Source organism: Camelus ferus, chromosome 7, assembly GCF_009834535.1.
Source record: "Camelus ferus isolate YT-003-E chromosome 7, BCGSAC_Cfer_1.0, whole genome shotgun sequence".
Classification (NCBI taxonomy): domain Eukaryota; kingdom Metazoa; phylum Chordata; class Mammalia; order Artiodactyla; family Camelidae; genus Camelus; species Camelus ferus.
This window is the reverse complement of record NC_045702.1, coordinates 52,389,299-52,415,147: the sequence shown is the minus strand read 5'-3', so window position 1 is coordinate 52,415,147 and position 25,849 is coordinate 52,389,299. Positions and strand designations below refer to the sequence as shown.

Genomic DNA, 25,849 nt, shown 5'->3' with positions numbered 1-25,849 from the left:
CGTAGTATTAAAATGTGGGGGAAAAGTGCTTGATGGTGAAAATTTCCTTGAAGCTAAAGTGTTTGCAAAAGCAGCTGTACTTGGCAGGTGCCCACACTGGTAACTTTCAAATAAGAGCCTAAAGTAGAAGGGATGGCAATGATACGATATACACAGAAAATACTAAAGACATTACCAGAAAACTACTAGAACTCGTCAATGAATTTGGTAAAGGTGTAGGATACAATATTAATATACAGAAATCTGTTGTATTTCTATATAATAACGATGAAATATCAGAAAAAGAAATTAAAGGAACAATCCCATTTACCATTGCATCACAACCAATAAAATACCTAGGAATAAACCTACTTAAGGAGGCAAAGGAACTATGTTCCAAAAACTAAAAGATGTTGATTAAAAGAAACTGAGGACAACACAGATGGAAAGATACACCATGTTCTTGCATTGCTAGATTCGCTATTGTTCAAATGGCCATACTGCCATGAATTTTTTGATAGTTACTTAAAACTATTATACTTTTGAATATACACTGCTTCCTATGAAGAAGTCTTTTAAGTCCTTTTACACGAACTGTTACAAAGCCACTCTCTATTGTGTGTTTTAACTCATTTGCATTTAATATTTATGAAATATTAAATACATTTTATAAAATTAAAAAAATTTAGTAGAAGGGATGGGTGGGTAAGAATATGTGATATATTTGTATCTCTTAACTTTTAACCATCTTAATAGGAAGCCATGATATTTAGAAAACTATTATGGGTTAACATTTTCTCATATGTAGATTCAAAATTTATTTAAAAATCTCACACAAGGGCCAATACATTTCAGGAATTTTAATGTGATCATCTACAGTCTACTGTGTCAAATGTAGTCTTTCTCTCCTATCATGAAACAGAAAAGCATATATTCTAACATTGCCTTATTTTGTTTACCAAGTGTTTTGTTGCTCATAGAAAGAAAAAGTAATTATTTCTAGAAAAACACAAGAAGTGGAGAGGATTTTTGGAAAAATAGGCCTCATATAAATCACTCCAATCAGCTTATTTTCACCAGCTATTTAGCCTGCTCCACATTCAATACATTAGTTACTTTCTATCCATGCTTATGAACAGTACATGAATGGACATGAGACATATATGTGTGTTATGAGTGAGTTTACACACATAAAGCTTTCTGCACATGACTCAGAGCAGAATAAATGTATTTGTATTTGTATTATTTGTATGTGATAATAAACCTTGAAAAATGTATATCTTTAGATTCTAATAATGCAGGAATTATAATGGACTGTGAAAGAATAAAATATTTTATTTTATTTTTTATTGTAGTGTAGTCAGCTTACAATGTGTGTCAGTTTCTGGTGTACAGCAAAATGTTTCAGTCATATATATACATACATATATTTGTTTTCATATTCTTTTTCATTATAGGTTACTGCAAGATATTGAATATAGTTCCCTGTGCTACATAAACAATAAAAATATTTTAAAAGAAAGCGGCAGTGATACACTGAACTAGAGGTAAAGACAAAAGAATGAAAAACTTTATGGTATGAATATGCAAAAAAATCTAAAGGGAATTTTCTAATAAACTCAATATTTGTGTGTTTTATGCTGTTCCATGAATGCTGCATATGTGGCTAAAAATAAAAATCTCCTACATCCTATAAAATATTTTCTCTTACGTGTCACCTGCAAGTTATTTTCAAATTTCTTAATTAATAGAGTACAAAAGGGATTACATTCTGGGATGTGATCTGCCTGGTGAAGTGGCTTATATTCATGAATCTATTGGTAAATAGCTCATTAACAGAAAGAAATGGCTAATATTTGGTTTTTTTAATAGAAGCCTCATATGTTCTCTGCACATAGGAGCATTCCAATACATTTTAGCACTTTTGATATGATGTAAAGATTTTGGATTAATTTTGTTTGAATACTCTCCCCTACAAAAGGATAGGGGAAATTCTGATCTGTGCATTTAAAATTCAAATGGTTAATAAACTTTGCTAAAGAAGTGATGCTTGTGAAATTAATCTTCATATGTTAGCTTTATATTTTTACATAATTATAGACTACATTCATAACACTGTCTAAGATTCATATAGATGCACTGGTGGTTACAGGAAGAACCGTAGCTGGACACATCTAGCACTACATACATAGGAAAAGTATATGTTTTTCTGAATTAGTAATGATGAATGGTTTAGTAGTACCATCTTCATTTATAGAAGTATAATACTATTTATATGGCATTGCTTTATGGAAATAAAATGCATTTGAGTTCAATCAAGGGGCAATGAGATAAGCTACAAGTTGAGGAAAGATATTTTTGACAAATATAACTGACAAATGACTGGTATCATACATAGAATTTCTAAAAAGCAGAACTAAATAACAACCAAATAGAAAAAAATGGGTAACTGACATGCAAAAGCATATTGCTGGAAAAGAAACATAAATGGCCAATTAAGATGAAAAAATGATCTGCTTCACTAGTAAACAAGAAAATGGTAATTAGGAATACAATGAGATATGATTTAAACTCCCAGATGAACAAAATTTAAGAAATCTGACAATTCTGACTTTGGGGTGGAAATTTACACTCTTACAGTGATAAGCTTTACAACTACTTTGGAAAACAAATTAGCACTCTCTTAAGAATGTAATCAGGCCACCTTTCCTACAATCCAGCAATTCCACATCTAGCTGTATGATCCCACAGAAATTACATATATGCCATGTGCACTAGAAGATCTGTGCATGAATTCTCACGGCAGCATTGTAAAAGTCAAAGCTAGAAACACACACTAGAGAATAGATACTGGACATGATCACACAAGGTACATAAACAACAACTACATGCAAGAAAAAGGATACACTTTAGAAACAAAATATTCAGTAAATTAAAGGAAATTGTAGGAAACTATATATATATGTAGTATGATATCATTTTATTATACTCAAGATTTTTTTTGATAAATCAAATATTGCTTAATGATAAACTTAAGAATATATGAAAAAATAGAATTTGTTCAGAAAAAGCATGGCTATGATAAACACAAATTACAATTTCACGGTAGTATCTGTGGGAGTATGAAGTAGAGGAATAGTCTTAAGGTGGGTGGCTTTCATTTTATTATCTTTTAAAAACTATTTTATATAATTTAGTACATAATAAATATCATATATAATGGAAAATTATAAGTTGATATGAAGAAAGTATTGTTTAAAACATATAAGCTACTACTCACAAACGCAAACTTTGTACAGTTGATAGAAATATTTGAGACTTGAAAAATATTGAAATAGGTTAGTTAAAACTGCTAGATATTATGAATATTCACAAGTCAGTGTGTATGTGTGTGTGTGTGTGTGCATGTCTGTGTGTGTGTGCTATTTTTCCCCTTAAATCCATAATTATATTTATGGCAGATTAACATATATTTCATAAAAAAACTCGGGTGCAATTTAGTCTTCACATTCATAACATGGCCAGGTGTACAGCTGAAATGAATCGTCTAAGATGGCTTTAGACAACTATGTCTACATTTTGTGATATACTAATCATCACTGTGAGATAAACCTAAGTGATAAAAAACCCAAGTGCGGTGTCTTGGATAATGGCCATAAATTTGTGCATATCCTTTTTTAACTGACTGCTCTTCTAATCAAGAGATGGAGTCCATTCTTCTACTGCCTGAACAGTGGCTGGCCTAGTGATGTTCTTGGAATGTGTATCAATTACAATGGAATGTGACAAAAACGATGCTTTTTGAGTTTCAGAGCCTACGCTTCAAGAAATGTGGCAGATTCAATTGTCACGATCCTGGAATTGCCAGATAAAGACCAAGTCTGGTCCACTGGAGCGTGAGAGGTCACGTGGAGGGAAAATAAGGGTATTCCTGCCGACAGCCCTCATGTGACCCTCATGCACTTTCAAGCCCAGCTGATCCCCAAGCTGAAAGTAGCCTGATGAGTGAGGCCAGGTGAGACCAGCAGTGGAAGCAACACAGAATAGTGAGAAATAATAAAATTTCATTGTTTTAAGCCATTAAGTTTTGGGTTGGTTTCTTGTGTAGAGATAGAGAACTTAAACACCAAAAAAAAAAAAAAAAAAAAAAAAAAAAAAGGCTGAGTTTTACTTGAAAAAAAGAAAGAAGAAAGGAAGAATCCATGAAAACACGAAACTGCTAAGAAGCTGCTAAGAACTTTACTTTCTAAGACATGCACTTTTATCAGTTATTTAGATAACAAAGGACATCTGAATATGCAGGTTATTAGAAGTCAATATTTAATTCAGCAGTCTATGTAAGTTTAAATTCCAGCAACTTGCTCTCCTCCATGTTGTTGAGGAACAATTACAGAGCAGGTGACGCCAGTGCTCATTCAAAATTTACTGAATAAATAAATAAATAAATGTTGAAGCATCTTTACCATATTCTACTGGCTGGAAGCAAGTCACAGGTCTTACCCACACTCTAGGGAAGGGGATTCTGTAGGCTGACAGGTTATAAACAGCAGGGGCAGCGCTCACTGGGCCACTCTGGTTTCTATCTGCCACAGCTGGAGAGGGTGCAGACAATAACTCAGACAAATCCTTATACACATATATATTTGTATTCATATGTGTTCATTAGCTACTGGGATGTACTAGGGTGAAGAATAAATCAGGGGTGGAAGGCAAAATTAGAAAACAACAATAAAAATGGTACCCAGGGATGCTGTACATCAGAAATTGACACAACATTGTAAACCGAATATTTAAATTAAAAAAAAAAAAAATGGGACCCAGGGAAGGTTGGCAGCGTATCAGTTAAGACCTGATGTGAGGGCAAAATTCAGGTGGATTCGTGGGAAAGAACAGGCAAAGGCGAAAATCAAGAACAAAGCTCCCAAGGCAGGGTACACTGAACATGCTCCTAGAACACTGCACACGCCCAGAACTGAGCAAGCAAGAAGGAAAGTAGTAGAAACGTGGTCGGAGCACTAAGGCAGGGTCAGCTGATTTTCACTCCATAAAAGTATCCTGGATGAGCCTGCCTACATCAGGTGAGAGCCCCCAAAAGAGGGACTGAGCCTCCCTGAAACAAGTGCTTGTTCTTGCGGTTGGATGAAGTAGGCGGCCATGTGGAGGAAGCCCGTGGTGGCCTGTGGGACCTGGGGGAAGCCCCCAGTCCAAAGCCAGCAGAAAGTCGGGCCCTAAGTCATACAGCTGCAAGGAAATGAATTCTGTCAATGACCTAAGTGAGTTTGGAAGTGGATTTTTCCATAGTTAAGCCTCCAGATGAGAACACAATCTAGCTGACACCTGAAATGCAGCCTTTTGAGACCCCTAGCAGAGAACAGAGGATAGAGAGAAATTGCGCCTGACCTCCTAGCCCGTGGACACAGTTAGATAATAAATGTCTGTTGTTTAAGCCACTAAATTGGTGGTTATTTGTTACGGCAATCAAAAATTAATACACCAGTTAACACTGAGCCCCACAAAGGCAGGGCTTTTGCTGTGATTTTGCTGGAGCAGGCATTCAGTAAGGGCTGAATAACCATTTCTGTCTGCCACCTAGAGCATGGGGCCAGCTGGTTCTGTCTTCTGTGAGCATTTATTTATTACCTATTAAGACCCACTCTTTGGGCCGTTGCTACATCTCACCACTTGAACAGCCCATGGTACCCCTGCTTCCAGCCTTTTCACTGTTATCTCCTTTCAGTAAAGTGTTCACCACCTTCTGCTCTGCTTGTTCAAATCCTACCCATCTCTTGTGCACATCTTCAGCAGTTTAGAGGTGAGGTGCTTCCATTTTAATTTTAAACAAAAGCTATAAATAGGATTTTAGAATTTTTTTGAGGTCTAAATTTATGAACATTGCATGTTCTTTTGGAATCAGCTAATAAGCAGATATTCTCAGGTTTATGTTTTCATTGCTTTTACTACCCTCTTTCTCAAAACATTATTTTAAATGTGTCTGTGTAATTTGTGTACATATGTGTGTATATAGTAAAGATAAGTGGATATAATTATTATTAATACTACTACTTATATGCTAGAATTTATGGTAGGTTCTGCAGACTGTCTTACTTACTCCTTTGAATATAAAAACAGCTCCCATAAGTTTTTTATTCTCCTTCTTGCTGAGGGATCTAAGTTGTGATTATTTTAGATATTTCCTCAAGGCCATACAACTAATTGGCAGAGCTGAGGATGGCACTTGGATTTGTGTGACTTCAAAATCAGTGCTTCTTTCATTACCCTAAACTATCTCCTTAATTAAATACACAGTTACGTGAAATAAAATATACATAGTATCAAAATATATGCAAACAAGTATTTCTCATTATCTCATGTACCTACATACTTATCAAAATAGCTATTCATGTTTCACCTTGCTATCTTCGCTGAAGTGTTCATCAGGTCAGACATCTTTAAAGCTACTGATAAGAGAAATTAAAGCAAGCTCACATTCACAGGTGTACCTTAGAAAGAACAAACTATACCTGAGCCAGCAGGAAAAAAAAAAAAGTATCTGCTTATGTGAGTAAGAAATGGGTGAATGGAAGAATGAATGGATTGTTTTTAAGTCGAATTTCTCATGCATAAAAAAGCAAGTTTAAAAATGGTATGTGAGTTGGCCAAAATACTGATGGAACTATCCAAAGAGAAATGTACAAGGGCATGGACTATACTTTGCTCACACTACATAGATAATCATACGTTGTACAGCAGTAAATTTTGTTCATAAATAGCAAGAGTACTACACTCTTACTTAATAATTTTCTGGATATAAGCTAAAGGGAATAAAATTTCCACACGGAAATCCCAGGATCAAATTCAAATTATACTTTGTACTTCTGTCTCGGATTGTAACTACCTAAGAGCTGCTTTATAATCTAAGTGAAAAATAATTCAATGTCAATTTTCCAGTCTGTGTGTACTCATGTGTATGTGTTTTTAGCTGAAAGTGTAGCCAGCTGTATGCTTGTTCAGTGTAGGACTGTTGCCATACACACCTATGGAATTAGACTTTCAAAATAAAGCAACATAACAGACAGCCTCCAACCAGCCTTCTAGATAAATAGAGAAGAGTCACAGGGCTACAAGCTGATGTTGCCAGTCAGTATATAGTACATTGATTTATAGAAGAAAGAGAATTAATTGCTTCTATGACACTGATTCTAATTATAGCCTCAAAGAAAAATGATGAGAACACTCTTGTAGGATAATCACTCTTAGTTGGCCTTAATTCACATTGAATGGAGTCACTGAGGCCATACATTAGAGTTCTGGACAACTTGTGAGATGCAAAAAAACAGTTTTATTAACACTATGATAAATAGCAAAAATTTACATAAAGTTCTAAGAAATAAAACTGTAAGGAAAACACAAGTTTGAAATTCACAATTAACAAATAAGAATTGGTAACTCGTTTTAATTTTAAAATTTTTGAACTTTAAAAAGAAGTGGAAAATGCAAATCAAAACTACAATGAGGTAGCACCCCACACTGGTCAGAATGGCCATCATTAAAAAGTCTACAAACAGTAAATGCTGGAAAGGGTGTGGAGAAAAGGGAACTCTCCTGCACTGTTGCTGAGAATGTAATTTGGTGCAGTCACTCCGGAAAACAGTATGGAGATTCCTTAAAAAAGTGAAAACAGAGCTAGTATATGATCCAGTGATCCCGCTCCTAGGCATATATCCAGAGGAAACTCTAATTTGAAAAGGTACATGTAACTCAATATTCATAGCAGCACTATTTACAATAACCAAGACATAGAAGCAACCTAAATGTCCATTGACAGATGATTGGATACAGAAGTTAGTGATACACACACACACACAAACACACACACACACACAGAGGAATACTACTCGGCCATAAAAAGAATGAAATATTGCCATTTGCAGCAACACAGATGGACCTAGAGATTATTATACTAAGTGAAGTAAGTCAGAGAAAGACAAATATCATATATCACTTATATGTGGAATCTAAACAAAAAAAATGACACAAATGAACTTATCTACAAAACAGAAACAGATTCACAAACAGAAAACAACTTATTGTTGCCAAAGGGCCAAGGGAGGGGGAGGGATAAATTAGGAGTTTCAGATTTGCAGATACTAACTACTATATATAAAATAGATAAACTACAAGATCCTACTGTACAACATAGGGAAATATATTCAATAGCTTATAATAACCTATAATGAAAAAGAATGTAAATATATATATATATATATACACGTATAACTGAATCACTATGCTATACACCAGAAAATAAAATTGTAAATCAACTATAATTCAATAAAAAGTAAAATAAAAAGCCTGAATAACAACAACAAAAAAAGAAGTGGAAAAAAAGGCTGCTTTTCACAGGTCAAAATGTTGATAGTAAAATACTAGCTCAATGTTTTCCATATAGTTTTTGACCTCTAGTCAGATAAGACTTGTTCAGATTTAACCTCGGAAATTAAATGGTTAATAATAATAGTATTTTAATAATGATAACAGTAGTAAAAATAGTTTTTATAACAAGAATAATAACAGTACTAACAGTAACATGAATAACGGCAACTAAAATGTATCAAGTGCTTCCTATGGTCCTCCCTTGTGTCTTTTAATTTTTCCACCAAGCTTCATGGAGTAGATGTCATTATTACACTATTGTTAGAAAACGTTTTAGTGGCAAACTACAGGCAATATCTGCACTAGAAGAATTGGCCCTGTGTGTGCTTTTCTGGAAACAATAGGTAAGCAGCTTCAAAGATTTTGCCATCATGTCCTGCCTTCCTTGAATCATAAACCAAAGATAACTCAGAGATAAATTATTTAAACTATTAGTCTTTTCAGAATACTTTGCAGTTAAATGGATAAGACCCTTTATTATTGCTCTTTGCATTTTTCAAGGTGCTTTTGCTACACTGCATCTGAATTTTCATCTAAAACCCTTGAAGTGGATGAGCACTGCTATCAATATACGGAAGAAAACACTGTTAGGTAACCAACAGCTCTGGTGTCAGACTGCCTGAGTTGTGTCCTGGCCTGTCTGCGTGTGACTGTGTGAATTCAAACAAGTAACTTAATCTCTGTTTTTCAATTTTCCATTATAAAAATAATAATAGTGACTACGTCATGAGTTTGATATGAGGACTAAATGGAATAATGCAAGTAAGTCTTTACGACAACGCATATTAGCTCTCATTAAACCTATTTTACAGGTGAATGACCCGAGGCACAGAGTCTAATGTCCAGTAAAGCAAGTGTCAGACTAAGAATTCACGACCATAACTTCTGGTTCAGCACTATTGCTCCTCCCCAGCCCCTATGTCAATTGTTCCCAAACTTGACTTTTGGATCTCATGGTGAGCCAAAGAATCGCTTCGAAGGATTCTTAAGTTCATTTAAAATAATTATAATAGCGCCTAATATTTATTAAGCTTGTACTATGTGTTAAGCACTAGACTAAGACTCTTACATAGATTATTTCATTTAATCCCCAAAACCCTATTTGACAGACATTTTTAGTTTATCCTTTTACAGGTGTGGAGTTTAAGGCCAAAGACACAAAGCTAGTAAGTTCCTGAGCCAGGAATCAAATTCAGACAATGTAGCTTCAAAGCTCAAGGCTTAACCACTCTCTTTCACCTATTGACTAAGTAAGTAAATGGATGGACAGCATTTCACCCACAGAGTTAGTCATACTCAAAAGCTGGACATACTACACTGCCCTTCACTATCTCATCATGAAAAACCCCAAACGCAATGGTTTTGTAAGCATACATTTTCACATGTTTACAGCATGGATTAAAGAACATTTAAGATAAGCTACCATAATATACTCAAGAATTACTCTCTTTTATGCCTACAATTAGAACATCTTTCCTCGGGTAGAATATGAAAATGCTATTTTTTTTAAGTTTCTTTTGGCATGTATATTTCTAAATTTCATTAAATATGTACAATTTATGCTTCCATTTGACTTTAGGTTGTAATCTCAAGAAACAAAATATATGTACACATATAAACCTTGTTTAATGCCTATTTAAATGCAGAATGTATTAGACTAGATGAAATCCAAGGTCTTGATACTATGATTTAATGTTTTAATTTATTTTTTAGAATAGGAAATATGTTTACATGGTTCAGAAATTTTAAGGTACCAAAAAATATTACCTTAATGAACAATCTTCTCTCTACTCCTTTCTTCTAGTCACACAATTAACTTTTCCCAACCATGTGTTAGGTACTTGTTTAGTTTTCCAGATATATTTACACGTACACGAAAACATTTATATAGTTATATGCATATAACTACTCTGCCTCATTTTTATACTCTGTGCCTTGGATGGTAGCAATACTTCTCATACTTCACATGCTCCCCTGTATCATGTTTTATTTATTTCCTCTCTCTCTCCATTATATATATATATATAAATATATGGAGGAAGCTCAAATATATAGCATTTTATATAAATACTCTGTATTGGTACTAAAGATTTCCCTGTTTCTATTTATAAATGCATATTCAACTTTATAAGTGAACCATAATTTTTAAGCAGTCCCCTACTAACGGCCATTAGGTTGCTCAGCACCAAAGTTAACAACATAACCTTTAATTTAAAAGAGTAAAATCATGTCCATTAAAACCTTAGCAATGAGAATGAAGTTTTTTTTAACGGTTGTTTAAGATCTGAAGTCATAAACGTGCATCCCAAAATTTAATGTAGTTCTTGGAAGATAAGTTTTATCATAACAAAATATCATATCATAAATAAAACATATTTTTCAGCTGCAGAAAAATCTCAATGACATTAATGGTTTTATTTCTATAGAATTATTAACTTTTGCAGGCAACTGACAAAATATCTTAATCACAATTTTCACTTTAACAGCCTAAAAGAAAAGTCTCAAATGGCAGAATATCTGCCAAGAACTTTTTGTGTAAAATCACTTCTATCACTTGTTGAGAAAAAACTATATGGCCTAATTTCTTTATAAACATTATGCAATGCAGTTTGCTCAACAAGTTTATGGAGGCTAATGGTATGAATCCAAAAAACTGAGACTCTACAATATTAACTAGCGCAAGGTGACATGGGTAAGTATTGGTAAGTAATGAGTGGGTAAACATTTCCGAGGAGTACTACTAGCCACAAAGTAGACAAAAACAATGTTGAAACAATGTTGAATGAGTGAATTAAGTGTGCAACAGACGCTTATTCCCACTATAGCTCCCTAAAGCAAATGTCTTACCTCAGAAGCAAACGCCAAGGAAGGAATGAAAGGCTTCAGGTGACCAAATCTACACAGCGTTAGGAACGCCAAACAACGGAAAGTTTCCAGAACAGCTGCCTTAGATCTGAAATACAATGTCATTCACATACACAGAATAAGACACAGAATGCATCTTTTTAAAGAAAATCTATTCTTTATCAATTTATTGCTTGGTTTGAGCATTCATGGGAGTAGGGTGAAACAAATTTTCAACGAATAAATAAAGTATTACAACTAAAGTTCTAGAGTTCAAAGACTAGATTCCCCTCACTCACTTAACACCTTCATACTTCATTCATTTAATAAATGACTTCTCAGGAGGACTGAGGGAGCTGCCTACTCTAAAATAATGAATGCTTGAATTATGAAATATTGGGAACACGAGAATGTGTAGTTAAGCCTAGTATCATAGGCAGCATAAATAGAGATCTTTGTTAATTATCTTATGATGAATATTCTCTTTATATGTATAGTATTCTTGAAATTCAAACTCTAACATATATGAAATATGTATATGTTGAGTGTCACATCCAGATAGGCATTTATCAAGTGCCTTATAATAATAGTAATGAACAGCTACTTTAACAGCTTAAAAGAAACTTCATATGATAATCAACCAACATTGGTTGTATAATGAAATATTTTTATAAAGACAAATGGTATTATATGACAGGTGAATTTTCTAATGAAATATTATTGAATTAACGTCATTACGATATGGCTATATTTTATGTAGTTAATTTAGAATGTAGAGGTAAAGAAAAAAGTGAGAAAAATCTAAAATAGTGTATTTATTAAGCTTAAAAAATACTTCAGCCATCAGTTATGACATGCTTATAGAAAACTGAATGTAACATTTTTTGTACAAAAAAGACAACACATTTTTTTCAAATAATTTAAGCTCAATTAAAACAAAGTAACAGTTCATGATTCATTTGTATCCAAGTAATGTGACTTGGTATGTATGTGAAAAAAAAATAAGAATTTTTCCCCTTGTAAAATAATGCTATATAATTACTGTAAACTATTTTGTTAAAAAATTGATATCAGGTAATTTTCAATGATAAAACAGAATATAAAATTTCTATTTAAAAACATATTTATTTTTACTGATTCTGTTCTATGGTTTACTTTTTAACTTTTTATATTGTGAAATGAAATATACATAGAGAGCAGTACACAACACAGGAACACACAGCTCAATAGTTCTCAACAAATAAACAACCAGACCCCCACCACTCAACATCAGCAGCCTCAAAGACATCTCACCTCCTCAATGCTCCCACCCTGCCTCTATCACAGAAGGAACTGCAACCTGGCAGTTTATCATTCATGAGAATCAGACCCTTTCTTGCTCTTTTTTAGTTACATTTTTACTGCTCTAGCAAGAATTGCTAAAAACTACTCTTTAGTTTTACCTTTTTTTACTTTTAGAAAATGGAACTATTTTATGTGCATTCTTTTTTTGTATTCAGTATCTTTCAATTAATGCTGTCAGTGAGCTCCATCTACACTACATCTGCATGTAGCAGTAGCTCATTCTTCACTCTTGCACAGCATTCCAGTGTGTGAAGAGACCAATACTTATGCCCCCGTTCACCTGGTGAAGGGCATCTGGCTTGTTGGCAGCATTTGTTTATTATGAACAATGCTTTCTTGGCCGTCTTTCACATGTCTTTGGGTGTATCAGTTAGTACATACCTGGGATTGAATTGCCAGGTTATAGGGTGTATATATATATATATATGTGCAAGTTTAGTAAAATTCTGTTTTTCAATTTAGGTGTCACAGTATAAACCAACTTTTTCAAAGTGTGAGCATTCCAACAGCTAGTATTGTCAATTCTTTTAATTTTAGCCATTTGTGATATAAGGTCCTTGCTCTTTATACAGTTTGCAAACAGCATCAGCTACCTGAAAGTTTTAGATTTTTACTGTCTTAATAACAGTTAATTTTTGAAGAACTGACTTTCTTAACATTATTACAACCTCATTCATCAACTGGATCTGTATGATTAGGCACTTCTGTGGCCCATTTAACATTTTTACCTACTCCAAGGCTGCAGAGATATTTTACTGCGCTACTTGCTCGAACTGTATTGGTTTCACTCTCACTTTTAAATCTAAAACCCTCTGACCCTAGAATTAATTTTTTACTGGTGTGGAATATCTGTCAAGCTTGTTTTTCTTATTCCTATGTGGAAATTCTATTTTTCTAAGACCTTTTATTGAAAAGACGCCTCTGCTTTTCCCATAGCTCTGCAGGGACACCTTTGTCACAAATCAAGTCTATGTATATGCATAGATCTGTTTCTAGGTTCTCTGCTCTAGTCTGTGTGCCAGTAAAACAATGTCTAATTACTGTAGCTTCTTAATAAATCTTGATAGCCAGTAGTGCAATTCCTGCCATTTTTTTTTTTTTTTGAAATCTCAAGACTGTGTTGGCTATTATTGGGCCTTTGTATTTCCATGTACATGTATTATAGAAAGAACCTGTCAAGTTCCACAAAGAAGAAACAGTTTACAATTTTAATTCAAATTGCACTGAATATGTAACTCAACTGGTGAGTGTAATATTTATAATACTGAGCTTTCCAATCTATGAACATAGTTATCTCTCCATTTATTTTAATTCTTTATTTTTTCAGAGTATTTCACTAGTTTTTAGTGTGTTTTAGAGAGCTTTTACTCACTTTTTCAGGATTGGTTTTTGTTGGTATTTGATATACTTGATGCTACTGCATATAATTTTTTATTTGCTAGTATATAAAAATACAGTTGATCATTTCTTTAAAACTTTTCCTAAATTCATCCACTAATTTGAATACTCTCCCTATAGATTCCTTAATTTTTCTAATAAATTCTTTTCCTATATTTTAGATTAATTAATATAAAGTAACTTTCTACTTATTAATTCTTTTCAAATCCTAATGCCTTTTCTTTCTTTCTTTTCCTTCTTCCCGGACAGTTTCCAGAACAGGGCTAAATAACAAGCATATCTATAACTGGCTCTCAATTTCAAAAGAAAAACTTCAACATTCCACTACTAAAGGTGAAGCTTGCTATAGAAGGGCATATAAGTAGTTTTTGCTTCGCCTACATTTTTGCTGGATATAGAATGGTTGGTTGGCAGTAATTTCCTTTCAGCACTTTAAAAATATCGCTCCATCCTCTCTGGGTCCCTCTGCACTGGTTTGGAGCGACATACCTGCATCTCAGTACAAGTTCCTGGGGCAGGCCAGACGCAGCTGAGACTTTTATATAAATACATACAACGAGAATGACTTAATGTATCAGAGGCGATATCAGTGGTAAAACTGATAGCTTGCTTACTTGGCCTGTTTATCTGTATCCATGGAGATAAATAAAATCTTCATTAAAAAATGAAATTTTACTATTGTTGTTGGCTGATTGCTCATTTTAGTAAGTATATGCAACCAAAAGAATTTTGATCTTTAAAATGTGATTCTGATTCTTTGGATCTGGGTAGTTATTTCAGATTGTCTTGTGACTCAGTTTTTCATTTTCTCTTTTTATGGCTCAGTATGTACTTAATTTCTAGCATAGAAAAGTAGGGCTGGAGAGCCAAACAAAATGAATGATGAAAATGAACTCAATTTTTTTTAACTATTGAAGGAAATTAGTTTAAAATCCTACACATTGTTTACATATCCTTATGTGAAGTGTGCCAGCTGCATCTTTCTTTACCAAATGTTTATGAGAATGTGTATTGGACACAGACCATTAACCAGTAAGTTCATGTGGACCTGGATCTCGAAGAAACTCCAGAATAGATTTATATTCCAAAACACCTATTAAACATTTCTTAGGACAGTGACATAACATTCAATATAAATTAAATGTATGTTTATTGGACTTTTATATTTAAAATTTCCTAAAGGTAATTTGGTTACTGGTTACCTACTTGAAAAACAATTACGCTACAACAAGGATAAGATTTCAAGAATGATGGAGCTTTTTTGCAGTTTTTCAAAGTTACAATATTTGTAAAATCTGTATTATATAAATTTTGGAGTCACATTGCTTGTGTTCGTGTTCTGTTCTCTTACTGTTCTCGTGTCTGGCTTGATCTGTAAAATAGGGTTTATAGTAATTCTTAGAGTGTGGTGAGAATTAATAACATGCTGAATGATATATATTAAGTACACAAATATTGGTATTAGTATTAATATTAATAATTGATAAATACTAAGCAATGATGACCAGAGAGTTTTCTATATACCTCCTGCCATAAAAACAATTTAAATTTGTTCAAGTGAATGTATTTTCTGGTCAGAGTACTATTTAAAACAGAATTCATTAAATAATACGGTGTGTGAGGGTAAATGTCATAAACTTTAAATACATTGGCCCTCCATATCCGTGGGTTTTGCATCTCAGATTCAAAAAACCTCAGGTGGAAAAATATTCCCCCCAAATTCCAGAAATTTCCAAAAAGCAAAACTTGAATTTGCCATTGCTAGCAACTATTTACGTAGCATGTAAATTGTATTTACAACTATCAATATAGCATTAGGCTTTATAAATAATCTAGAGATGATTTAAAGTATATGGGAGGATGTGCAAAGGTTTTATACAAATAGCACACCATTTTATAAAAGGCACTTGAGCATCTGCAGATTTTGGTATGGGGAGGGGGGTAGGGGGAGGGTGTCCTGGAACCAACCCTCTGCAGGTATCCAGGGACAAGTGTAATACATTTGGGCATACGTATGAATTATGTAATGGCAAAGATAAAATACTCAAATATATTTTATATTTTATTAAGTACTCAGGGTTACAGTCTATGTTTTGCCAAATTAATCATTGTATTTTATAGAAATTTCTTAATATACTTGAAAAAATATAAATTTCATTTAAAAGGCTTAAATTTAAAATGGATCCTTGATTTAAAATCAGATAAAGTACTACTCTACCTCATTTTCAATGAAGATGTGAAATTGCAGTTTCAACTTAAATTTTTAATAACAAATATTTGCTGAATATCAAAGTTTCACATATATTTTTAAAAATTACATTATAAAGTAACATAAAATGAAAGAATTTCACTTCTTACCTTTGATCCAGAAGAAATCCAATGGAGGTCAAGGTCAGGATAATGAAGCAAACCCTCAGAAGGAGAGTGACCTGTGATAGCACCTGTTAAACAAATAGGTCCTTTAGGTGAGTCATGAGAGGAGCATTAGACAAGGAAATCATCCCCAAATTTTATATTATAGTACACCATTTGTCACTGACATTTTTCAAAAGGTTGAATATGCAGAGAACATTTTGCTTTTCCTAATGTCATTTAGTTATCTTGTCAGACATTTGGGGAATGAATTAGAAAATTCCACAGTGATGTTTGGCTCCAAGTGTTCTTTCTAAAAATCTTCCTTTAAAGTGTTGACTTTCATAATTCTTTGAAACACCTATGCCTCCATGTATGTAGATATCACTTACATTTTTATGAATAAATACCACATTCCAATGGTTATTTTTAATATACCCAATTCTTTGTGGTTTCAAACCCAAACCTGTTTTTAATATAGAAAATATTTAAAGGAGAATGTGTTTATGAGTGCAAACATATATATGAAAGAGACTGCACACACCCACTCACACTCACATTTGATGAAATCTGTATGTTCCTACACACATGTCAAAGGTCATTTTTTGAATTACCATGACAAAAAACAACATATTTTTACATCAAAAGTATACATTAACTATGCATTTTGTTTACATGTAAAAATTTGATAATAACGTTTTTTGAGCATCTACTATTTTATAGCTTCTATACATCACGTTAATTCTTTTAATATTCCCAACAAACTTGCAGAGTAGATATTATATATGCTTCATATATGAAAAAACAAAGTGGGAATCCAAAGATTAAGTAACTTTTCCATCATCACACAGAAGTAAATGATGCCTCTGAAATTCAAAGCAGACCTACCTGACCCGAGAGTGTGACAACAGTAGAAGACACATGAGCAACAGACTTAAAAGGGGGCAAAGGCAGAGATCTACACTGAAGTTACATAGCTCATGTTAGGGCCAGACGATTACTGCTTCAGATGGGGAGTGGATCAATCAGTAAAGCAAGGAGTTAGACACACAGCCAATGGATGGTTCCCCTGCTCATTGATGGTGTTTATGTTTCACCTTTATAAGAAGGCTAAGGTTGTTTTAGGTTGGCTAAATAGTAATCAAGACATTATACAAACACCCTCTTGCTTTTTGCTGAAGTAACTAGAGGTAATCTCAAGTCATTATTAACTAATAGATACATCAACAACTAAGCTGCATCTGTCCAAAGTTACAGACAATAAGCAAAAGCCACCAGTGGCAGTTGCTTCTCCCATCCAATACCTCAGCACTAAACTAGCTTTTAAATCAGCTCTGTCTCTCATAGTCAACTTCTAACACCTCCCTATTCGCTTTCCATATGCCTGGAACGGCACCTGGAATTGCCAAAGGCTTCTAATCATCCAGAGCCATAGTTCAGCAGAAGAGTATGGCTGAGTAGTCAAAAATCTAAATAAAAAGTTCAGAATGTTTAGGAATATGGGGACGAGTGCTAGGAATCAGATATAGGATGGGGAGCTCAGAGGACTCCAGGATGTTTTAGTGGAGAGTGCTATTTGGTTATGGGGAATTCAACAGTGACTGCTTTGGGACAGTAAAGAAAAAATATACCAGAAAAACATTTTCTTGGTGGTAGGAGTAACCAGGTGCACTTAAATAGATTCGTGTTCACTTAAGGGAAATATTTTTTCTTTAAAGAAAAAATGCTCTTACACCATTACTGCTTCTTTTTGATTTTTTAGGGAAAATTTCAAAGGGAAGGGAGAAATAATTTGTGCTTCAAAATTATAGCATAATTTTAAATGCTCTATAAGAGTGCACGGTTTGGTATTATTCGAACCTATCGGCCATGTAAACATGGTCAAATCATTCAGCATTTCTAAAACTCTGTTATGTGTTTAGTACGTTGGAAACAAAGTTCGAGTCTGGCAAGGATGACACTAAAGTATTTAAAAGAGTGCTTGGCAACATAAGTCAACAGACGGTCATGATGATTACCGTTATTACGTTCAGGCTAAACTAACTTTCCAAATGACACTTAGGCTAATCTTAACTAATTACAATAAGATAAGGAAGCACAAATTAAAGATTTATTAGCTCTTTCACATATCATAGGAAATTCAGAGACAGGAAAAATATATTTTTTTGTTTTGGTTAAAGAATTTATGATCCCTGGGGGAAAAAGAAGAACCCTTCTTTCCACAAACTGCTTCATAGCTAATGGTGTTGGAGTGAAAATCAACTGAGTATACCCTATCCAGCTGTCTACTCAGGCCTCTACTTGGCTAATACATATCTGAAACTTAGCATGCTGTGCATTCGATTTTCTGCTCCACACCACACACTCCCCAGTTCTTATTTTAGGAATGACACCTCCAGTTTTTCATTTGCTCAAGCCAAAAATCCATAACTCATCCTTGAATCTTTCTCTCACTGTCTACTTCTAATACATTAGAAACAGATGTCAGCATTATTTGTGAAATACATTCAAGATAAAGATACTTGTTACAAACAACACAAAAAGGATACCCTGTTTCACTCCCAACATGATCCCTAGCACAACTAAAATATCCCCCTAACTGGACTCTCCACTTCTAAACTTTGTATCCACCTGTCATGGCCTCCCACCCCTGGGGTGTAGCCAGAGTTTTCTTTTTAAAACAGAAGTCATAGTACATCATTCTTATGTTCTAAATCCTCCAGAAGCTTCAAAATTGCACTTAGAATAAAGCCCAAAGTCCTTACTCCGGCCTCTACACAACGTATCCCCTATTATCATCTCATTCCTAAGTAATCTCTGCCTGTCACTCGTAAGCCATATCAGAAGTTTTGCTCTTCCTTGAAAATGACAAATATCCTTCTCACTCAGATCGGTTTCATCTACTGCTTCTTCGGCTGAGGTATGACTTCCACCAGGGGTCCCCAGGTTCATTCCTTCGTAGCATTGAAATTCATGCAAGTGCACGTCCTTGTCTGTCCTACATCAAATAGAACTTCTCCATAATCTTTATAACATTATTCTGTTGTATTGTTCTCCATACAATGTATCATTTCCGTAACACTCATACGTTTGTTTGTTTGTAACTTCTTCAGCTGTTTGTTGTCTGTCTGCTCCCACTCCCCTGAGATGTTTCCTCTTCTTATCCACTATTACATCCCAAGTGCCTAGAACACTGCCTGGCACATAGTCATATCCAATATATGTTTTTTGAATGACTGACCAAATGATTTATATTTTACATTTGTGTTTGTTATTCATACTTCTAATATAATTTTAATTGGCTTAGTGAATAATTTAATATTACAACATTTGATAGTTTAGTTCCTTAAACTTCAAAATTCAATTCTTTTATTATTAAATAATTATTTAATATTAATATATTAAATACTTCAAAAGATTAACTATTTAAAATATGTATATATTTAGTTTCTTAAAAACAGCATTGTCCTAAAAGTGTCTGAGTTTACAGGAAACTAAGAATACTAGAAGAGGGAATTCAATACAGAACACATACACATCCATTAAGAGTCCATTTTCCTATGGGACTCAAGTTTTTCCATATAGTACCCTTTGATAGGCTAATTAATAATCAAGTGATCTGTAGAATTTAATTGATTTCTACACATGCATTCTATGAATATTTATTGCGGTAAATAGGAGTTTAAGACTGTGAGCAAGAAAGACAAAATTCCTGCTCTAGAAGTCACGACTTTAATCCCTACTGATAGGACCACAGACCAGTAACACTGGAGCAAAAATGAAAAAAATAAAATAGAATAGACTTGGTAGGCTTTGACCATTATAAATACTTAGCCTCCTGTGTTGTAAACAAGATGTGAAATGACATAAAGCTTGTTACTTTTTATGGCAGTGTAATTTTATCTTTCATTGGGTTTACTACCATTTCATACCACTCACAGCTAGCATATCTTTCATGTAAAATACTGCTGTCCTAAAGTGCTGAAGTAGAATTATTCTAAATTGACCTTTGACTGTAAGTCTTTATCACAAAAAATATGAGAAGGTTCATAACTATAAAAAGCTTATGAAGCAATGAATTAATTTGCCTCATTTAAAATTATTTTTCAAATCCTGAGCAATTTGATAGCCCTATTTCTGTACGTTTCCCAGTGTAGGAATCAGTGCCCAGATTTGTATGCCTGAAGAGCAGTACCCTTCTGCAACTTTGAGTAAATGAGAAAAAATACTCATGAGATAACATTAACTGCATAGGAACTCTAGAATTACTTGTTTGACACAATGTTGTTTAAACAAATAACGAAGGTGTGGGAGTCCTTCCTTTGCCCACAGATCTATAAAGAAGAAAGACTTTTTCTTCATACATATATATATATATACATACACACCATACACACATATATAGTATATAGTATATATATAGTATAGTGTATGTATATATATATAGTATATGTGTGTGTGTGTATATATAGTCAGTTTACAATGTGTCAAATTTCTCCTATACAGTATGTTTCAGTCATACATATACATATATATATTCATTTTCATATTCTTTTTCATTATAGGTTACTACAAGATATTGAATATAGTTCCCTATGCTATACAGAAGAAACATGTTGTTTATCTATTTTATATATAGTAGTTAATATTTGCAAATCTCGAACTCCCAATTTAACTCTTCCCACCCCCCTTCTCCCTGATAATCATGTTTGTTTACTATGTCTGTGAGTCTGTTTCTGTTTTGTAGATAAGTTCATTAGTGTCCTTCTTCTTCTCCTTCCCCTTCTCCTTCTTTTTTTTTTTTTTTTTTTTTGATTCCACATATGAGTGGTATCATATAGTATTTTTCTTTCTCTTTCTGGCTTACTTCACTTACAATGATGACCTCTCCAGGTCCATCCATGTTACTGCAAATGACATTATTTTATTCTTTTTTATGGCTGAGTAGTATTCCATTGTATAAATACAACAAAGCTTCTTTATATAGTCATCTGTCAATGGACATTTAGGTTGTTTCCATGTCTTGGCTATTGTATACAGTGCTGCTATGAATATTGGGGTGCATCTATCTTTTTGAATCTGAGTTCCCTCCAGATAAAAGCCCAGAGGTGGAATTGCTGGATAATATGGTAAGTCTATTTCTGTTTTTTTGAGGAATCTCCATATTGTTTTCCATAATGGTGCACCAAACTTCATTCCCACCAGCAGTGTAAGAGGGTTCCTTTTTCTCCACACCCTCTCCAGCATTTATCGTTTGTGGACTTTTGAATGATGGCCATTCTGACTGGTATGAGGTGATACCTCATTGTAGTTTTGATTTGCATTTCTCTGATAATTAGCAATACTGAGCATTTTTTCATGTGCCTATTGACTATTTGTATGTCTTCACTGGAGAATTGCTTGTTTAGGTCTTCTGTCCATTTTTTGGATTGGACTGTTTGGTTTTTTGTTATTAAGTTGTATGAGCTTTATATATTCCAGAAATTAAACCTTTGTCAGTCTCATCTTTTGCAAATATTTTCTCCCATTCTGTAGGTTGTCTTTTCGTTTTGCTTATGGTTTCCTTTGCTGTGCAAAATCTTTTAAGTTTAATCAGGTCCCATTTGTTTATTTTTGCTTTTATTTCTATCATCTGGGTAGATTGCCCTCGAGGAACATTGCTAAGATTTATGTCAGAGAATGTTTTGTCTGTGTTTTCTTCTAAGAGGCTTATAGTGTGTTGTCTTATATTTAAGTCTTTAAGCCATTTTGAATATATTTTTATGTATGGTGTAAGGGAGTATTCTAACTTCATTGATTTATGTGCAGCTGTCTTACCCTTGCTGAAGAGACTGTCTTTTCTCCATTGTATATTCTTGCCTCTTTGATGAAGATTAATTGACTGTAAGTCTCTGGGCTCTCTATTCTGTCCCATTGATCCATATGTCTGTCTCTGTGCCAATATTATGCTGTTTTGATCACTGTAGCTCTGTAGAATTATCTGAAGTCTGGGAGGGTTGTTCCTCCAACTTCATTCTTTTTCTTCAGTATTGCTTTGGCAATTCTGGGTCTTTTCTGATTCCATATAAGTTTCAGGATTGTTTTAGTTTTGTGAAAAATGTCATGGGTAATTTGATAAGGATAGAATTAAATCTGTAGACTGCTTTGGGTAATATGTCCATTTTAACAATATTAATTATTCCAATCCAAGAACATGGGCTATCTTTCCATTTCTTTAAGTCATCTTTAATTTCCTTAATCACTGTTTTGTAATTTTCCACATATAAGTCTTTTACCTCCTTGGGTCAGATTTATTCCTAAGTATTTTATTGTTTTGGATATGATTTTAAAAGGGATTGCTTCTTTACTTTCTTTTTCTGCTATTTCATTGTTAGTGTAAAGGAAATGTAAATGATTTCTGTATGTTAATTTTGTATCCTGCTACCTTGACAAATTCTTTTATCAGCTCTAGTAGTTTTTGCATGGAGCCTTCAGGGTTTTCCTATAAGTATCATGTCATCCACATTAGTGACAATTTTACCTCTTCTCTTCCAATTCAGATCACTTTTATTTCTTTTTTCTTGCCTGACTGCCATAGCTAAGACTTCCAATACTATGTTGAGTAGAAATGCTGAGATGGGCATCCTTGTCTTGTTCCAGATTTTAGTGGGATGGCTTTCAACTTCTCACTGTTGAGTAGTATGCTGGCAGTGGGTAATAAATAGCTTTTATTATATTGAGATATGTCCATCTACACCTACTTGGGTAAGAGTTTTTATCATAAAAATGGGTGTTGAATTTTATCAAATGCTTTTTTCTGCATTTATTGAGATGATAAGCCTTTTTCTTCTTGAATAGGATATCACCTTCATACTATTCTATAGAAAAACTCCAATGATCAACATAATTACCTTCTATATTTTCCCCCTGACAAATCTCACCATATCAGCCCTGTACACTATGTCCTAAAATAACAGTGCGTTTCTATATAAATTCTTTTTTAGAACTTTGTTTATTGTCAAAATTAATTTGATAATATTTGCCAAAATCTAAGGATTCAGACACAAAAATGTCTGGATTTTATTATATCAAGGTGGTGCAATTTTAGGAGTTTCTCTAAAAGTTTTCTGAAAAGATCTACTAAAGTTGTTATATTGATTCAAAATGCTCATCTTCCCAAACATCTGTAAAATGAGGTCAAAATTCCCTTACACTTAAACCTCTGTAATCTCTGATGTGAAGGCAGAAGAAGGGCTGCTGGCACACCTGCTCTGTTACCTCTTCATCCTCAGGACTGTGAGGGCTTCTTCCAGATGCCTTTAGCTTCTGGATTTATCATGCTGAAACCTAAGGCTTGAAGATGCTTCCCAGTATTACAACACAGACACAAGAGCAGAAGCCAGGGTGATACCATAATGCAATTTGTAATTCTATAGAGATTTCAAGAATTGATATTGAAATAACATCCTGCTTTTCAAAAAAATTACCAATATTGACTAAATAGATTTTCCCTACATTTTCAGCACTTTTGGTTACTGAAGCATACACAATGAAATATGATTAGAATGAACATTTTCTATAATTTCAGACAAGAATCAAAAACAATAAACATGTCAAAGGTGAAAATATATTGGCTAGAAAGTATAATGAATATATAGTTCAGACACGAACTGACATGGGGTGATTGAGTTTTTACAAAAACATGTAAGAAATAAAAGCAAAAAACTTCATTTTAAAAATGTCAAGTAACATAACTTAAAGAACAAGTTACATGGCAGTTATATTTAAAGTATGATTCCACTGCATTAAAAAATGAATGTGCACCTGGAATATCAGAATATAGAGAAACAAGGGCTGGTTGACCTTCCCACTTGAAAACAAAACAAAACAAAGCAAAATAATATATCTGAAACAATTATTTTCAATACCCTAGAAACCAGGCAACAAGGGTGAGCGATCGCAGGGAAATGGGAGACAAGTGATGGGACTCCCCCCCACCCCCAACTACTGTCACAGCTTGCTACTTTGAGAGTTTCTATGTTGCAGCACAGAGGGAACTCAGACGGAATATCAAAGAAAAGAGAACTGCATAGACAGAACTTTAAGAAATCTGCAGACAGTCTAGTGTATCAGCTCATGCAAGTGAGGAAACTATCGAAGGCCAGAAAAGGACTAGAGCTTGCAATGCCCAGTGCTCAGACAGGGCCAGGCATGGTACATGTTCTCGCCAGCCAGACTGGACAGCCTCATGATTCACTGCGCACGGGGTAAAGAACACGGACGGGTCTTACCTCAGAATCGGGCGGTAATTAGTCCATGACTGAGCAGCCTCAGTAATGAAAGGCCCTATGGCGTGTGCTTAGGAAGATGCCCATGTGGACACATTATCGTTCTTGGATGTTCGGGAGAACTACTTCAGGGGTCACTGGAGCCTCTCTGAATCACCAGTATTTGTCTCAAGATCTCACTGAAATCAATATACTAACTTTCTCTATATTCTTGAAAGGCTACTTTTATTTTTTCAAAGAAACAAGTAGAAATATAAGCTATACACCTTTCAGTTATTTCCCAAAATACAAAAGATAAAAGAAACTTTAAGACAGTTTTAGACAGACAAACTTCCTTTTCATAAGGAAAATTTTTAATAAATATGGCCCTCAAAAACTGTGCAGACTTTGAATTTCCAAAGCTGAATTAAAATGTCTAATTTTTATATATTTTTAATACATCAAAATATCTTAATTCAAATTATAATCCATTTATCATTGGTTGTGTTTTTAAAGAAGCATCCTGATACCAAATTTCGAGACAGTATTAATAGTATGAAACTATATTTAATTTCACAGTTAATATTTCATTATTTGATGAAAAAGGCATTTTTTAAATGGGCAATTTCCTACTTTACTATATTTCAGTATAGTGGACAAAATATAGTTTTCATTGGAATTCACCATGGTCACTTTTCTAAGTTCCTGAAGTTTATGCTTATTAGAAAGGTAGCTTTTGCTAATACCCTTCCTTTACTACATACATATTTATTACATCCATTTCATGGCTTTAAACTATAATTGATGCTCAATTTAGCTCACATTTCTTTTTTTCATATTACTTCAGTTACCACCTAAAAACCTGAGGAAATTAAATTAAATCCCAATGGACCGCATTGGAAGAAAACAGTACGCACTGGATATTGATTTGAGAAGTTTCACACAGAACCTATGCTAGATCTAATTTGTGCAAGTGACACTCTCTGTTATGAGAGTACAACCAAATATACTGATTTTTTTCCAAAGGTCTGTTAAAACATGTCAATATGAAAACATTGGTTACAACACTGCAGCACCCGTAATATTTTACAGAGTACAGCATCCAGGGGAATTTATAAAAATCTGTTTCCAGGTTTATACTGGATATTCTCAGACATCTCATTAACCTGAAATACATCACCAAATAATCTGCTAAAACCTCGCTGCAGTAACTTTATTATACATTCTATTATAAGACTCTGTTAAATATTCAG

At 33.8% G+C, this 25,849-nt stretch overlaps 1 protein-coding gene across 3 annotated transcripts in view; it reads right to left on the bottom strand.

The window, feature by feature from the left end:
• The window catches only part of AGMO (alkylglycerol monooxygenase), a 316,482-nt gene that overhangs the window by 110,771 nt on the left and 179,862 nt on the right, over positions 1-25,849 (bottom strand). For all 3 annotated transcript variants that reach the window (XM_032483918.1, XM_032483919.1, XM_032483920.1), the window contains 2 exons: positions 16,357-16,439; positions 11,260-11,365 (listed from right to left, as the gene is read on the bottom strand). In XM_032483918.1, the coding sequence (XP_032339809.1) occupies positions 11,260-11,365; positions 16,357-16,439 (189 nt within the window). The remainder of the gene's footprint in view (positions 1-11,259; positions 11,366-16,356; positions 16,440-25,849) is intronic.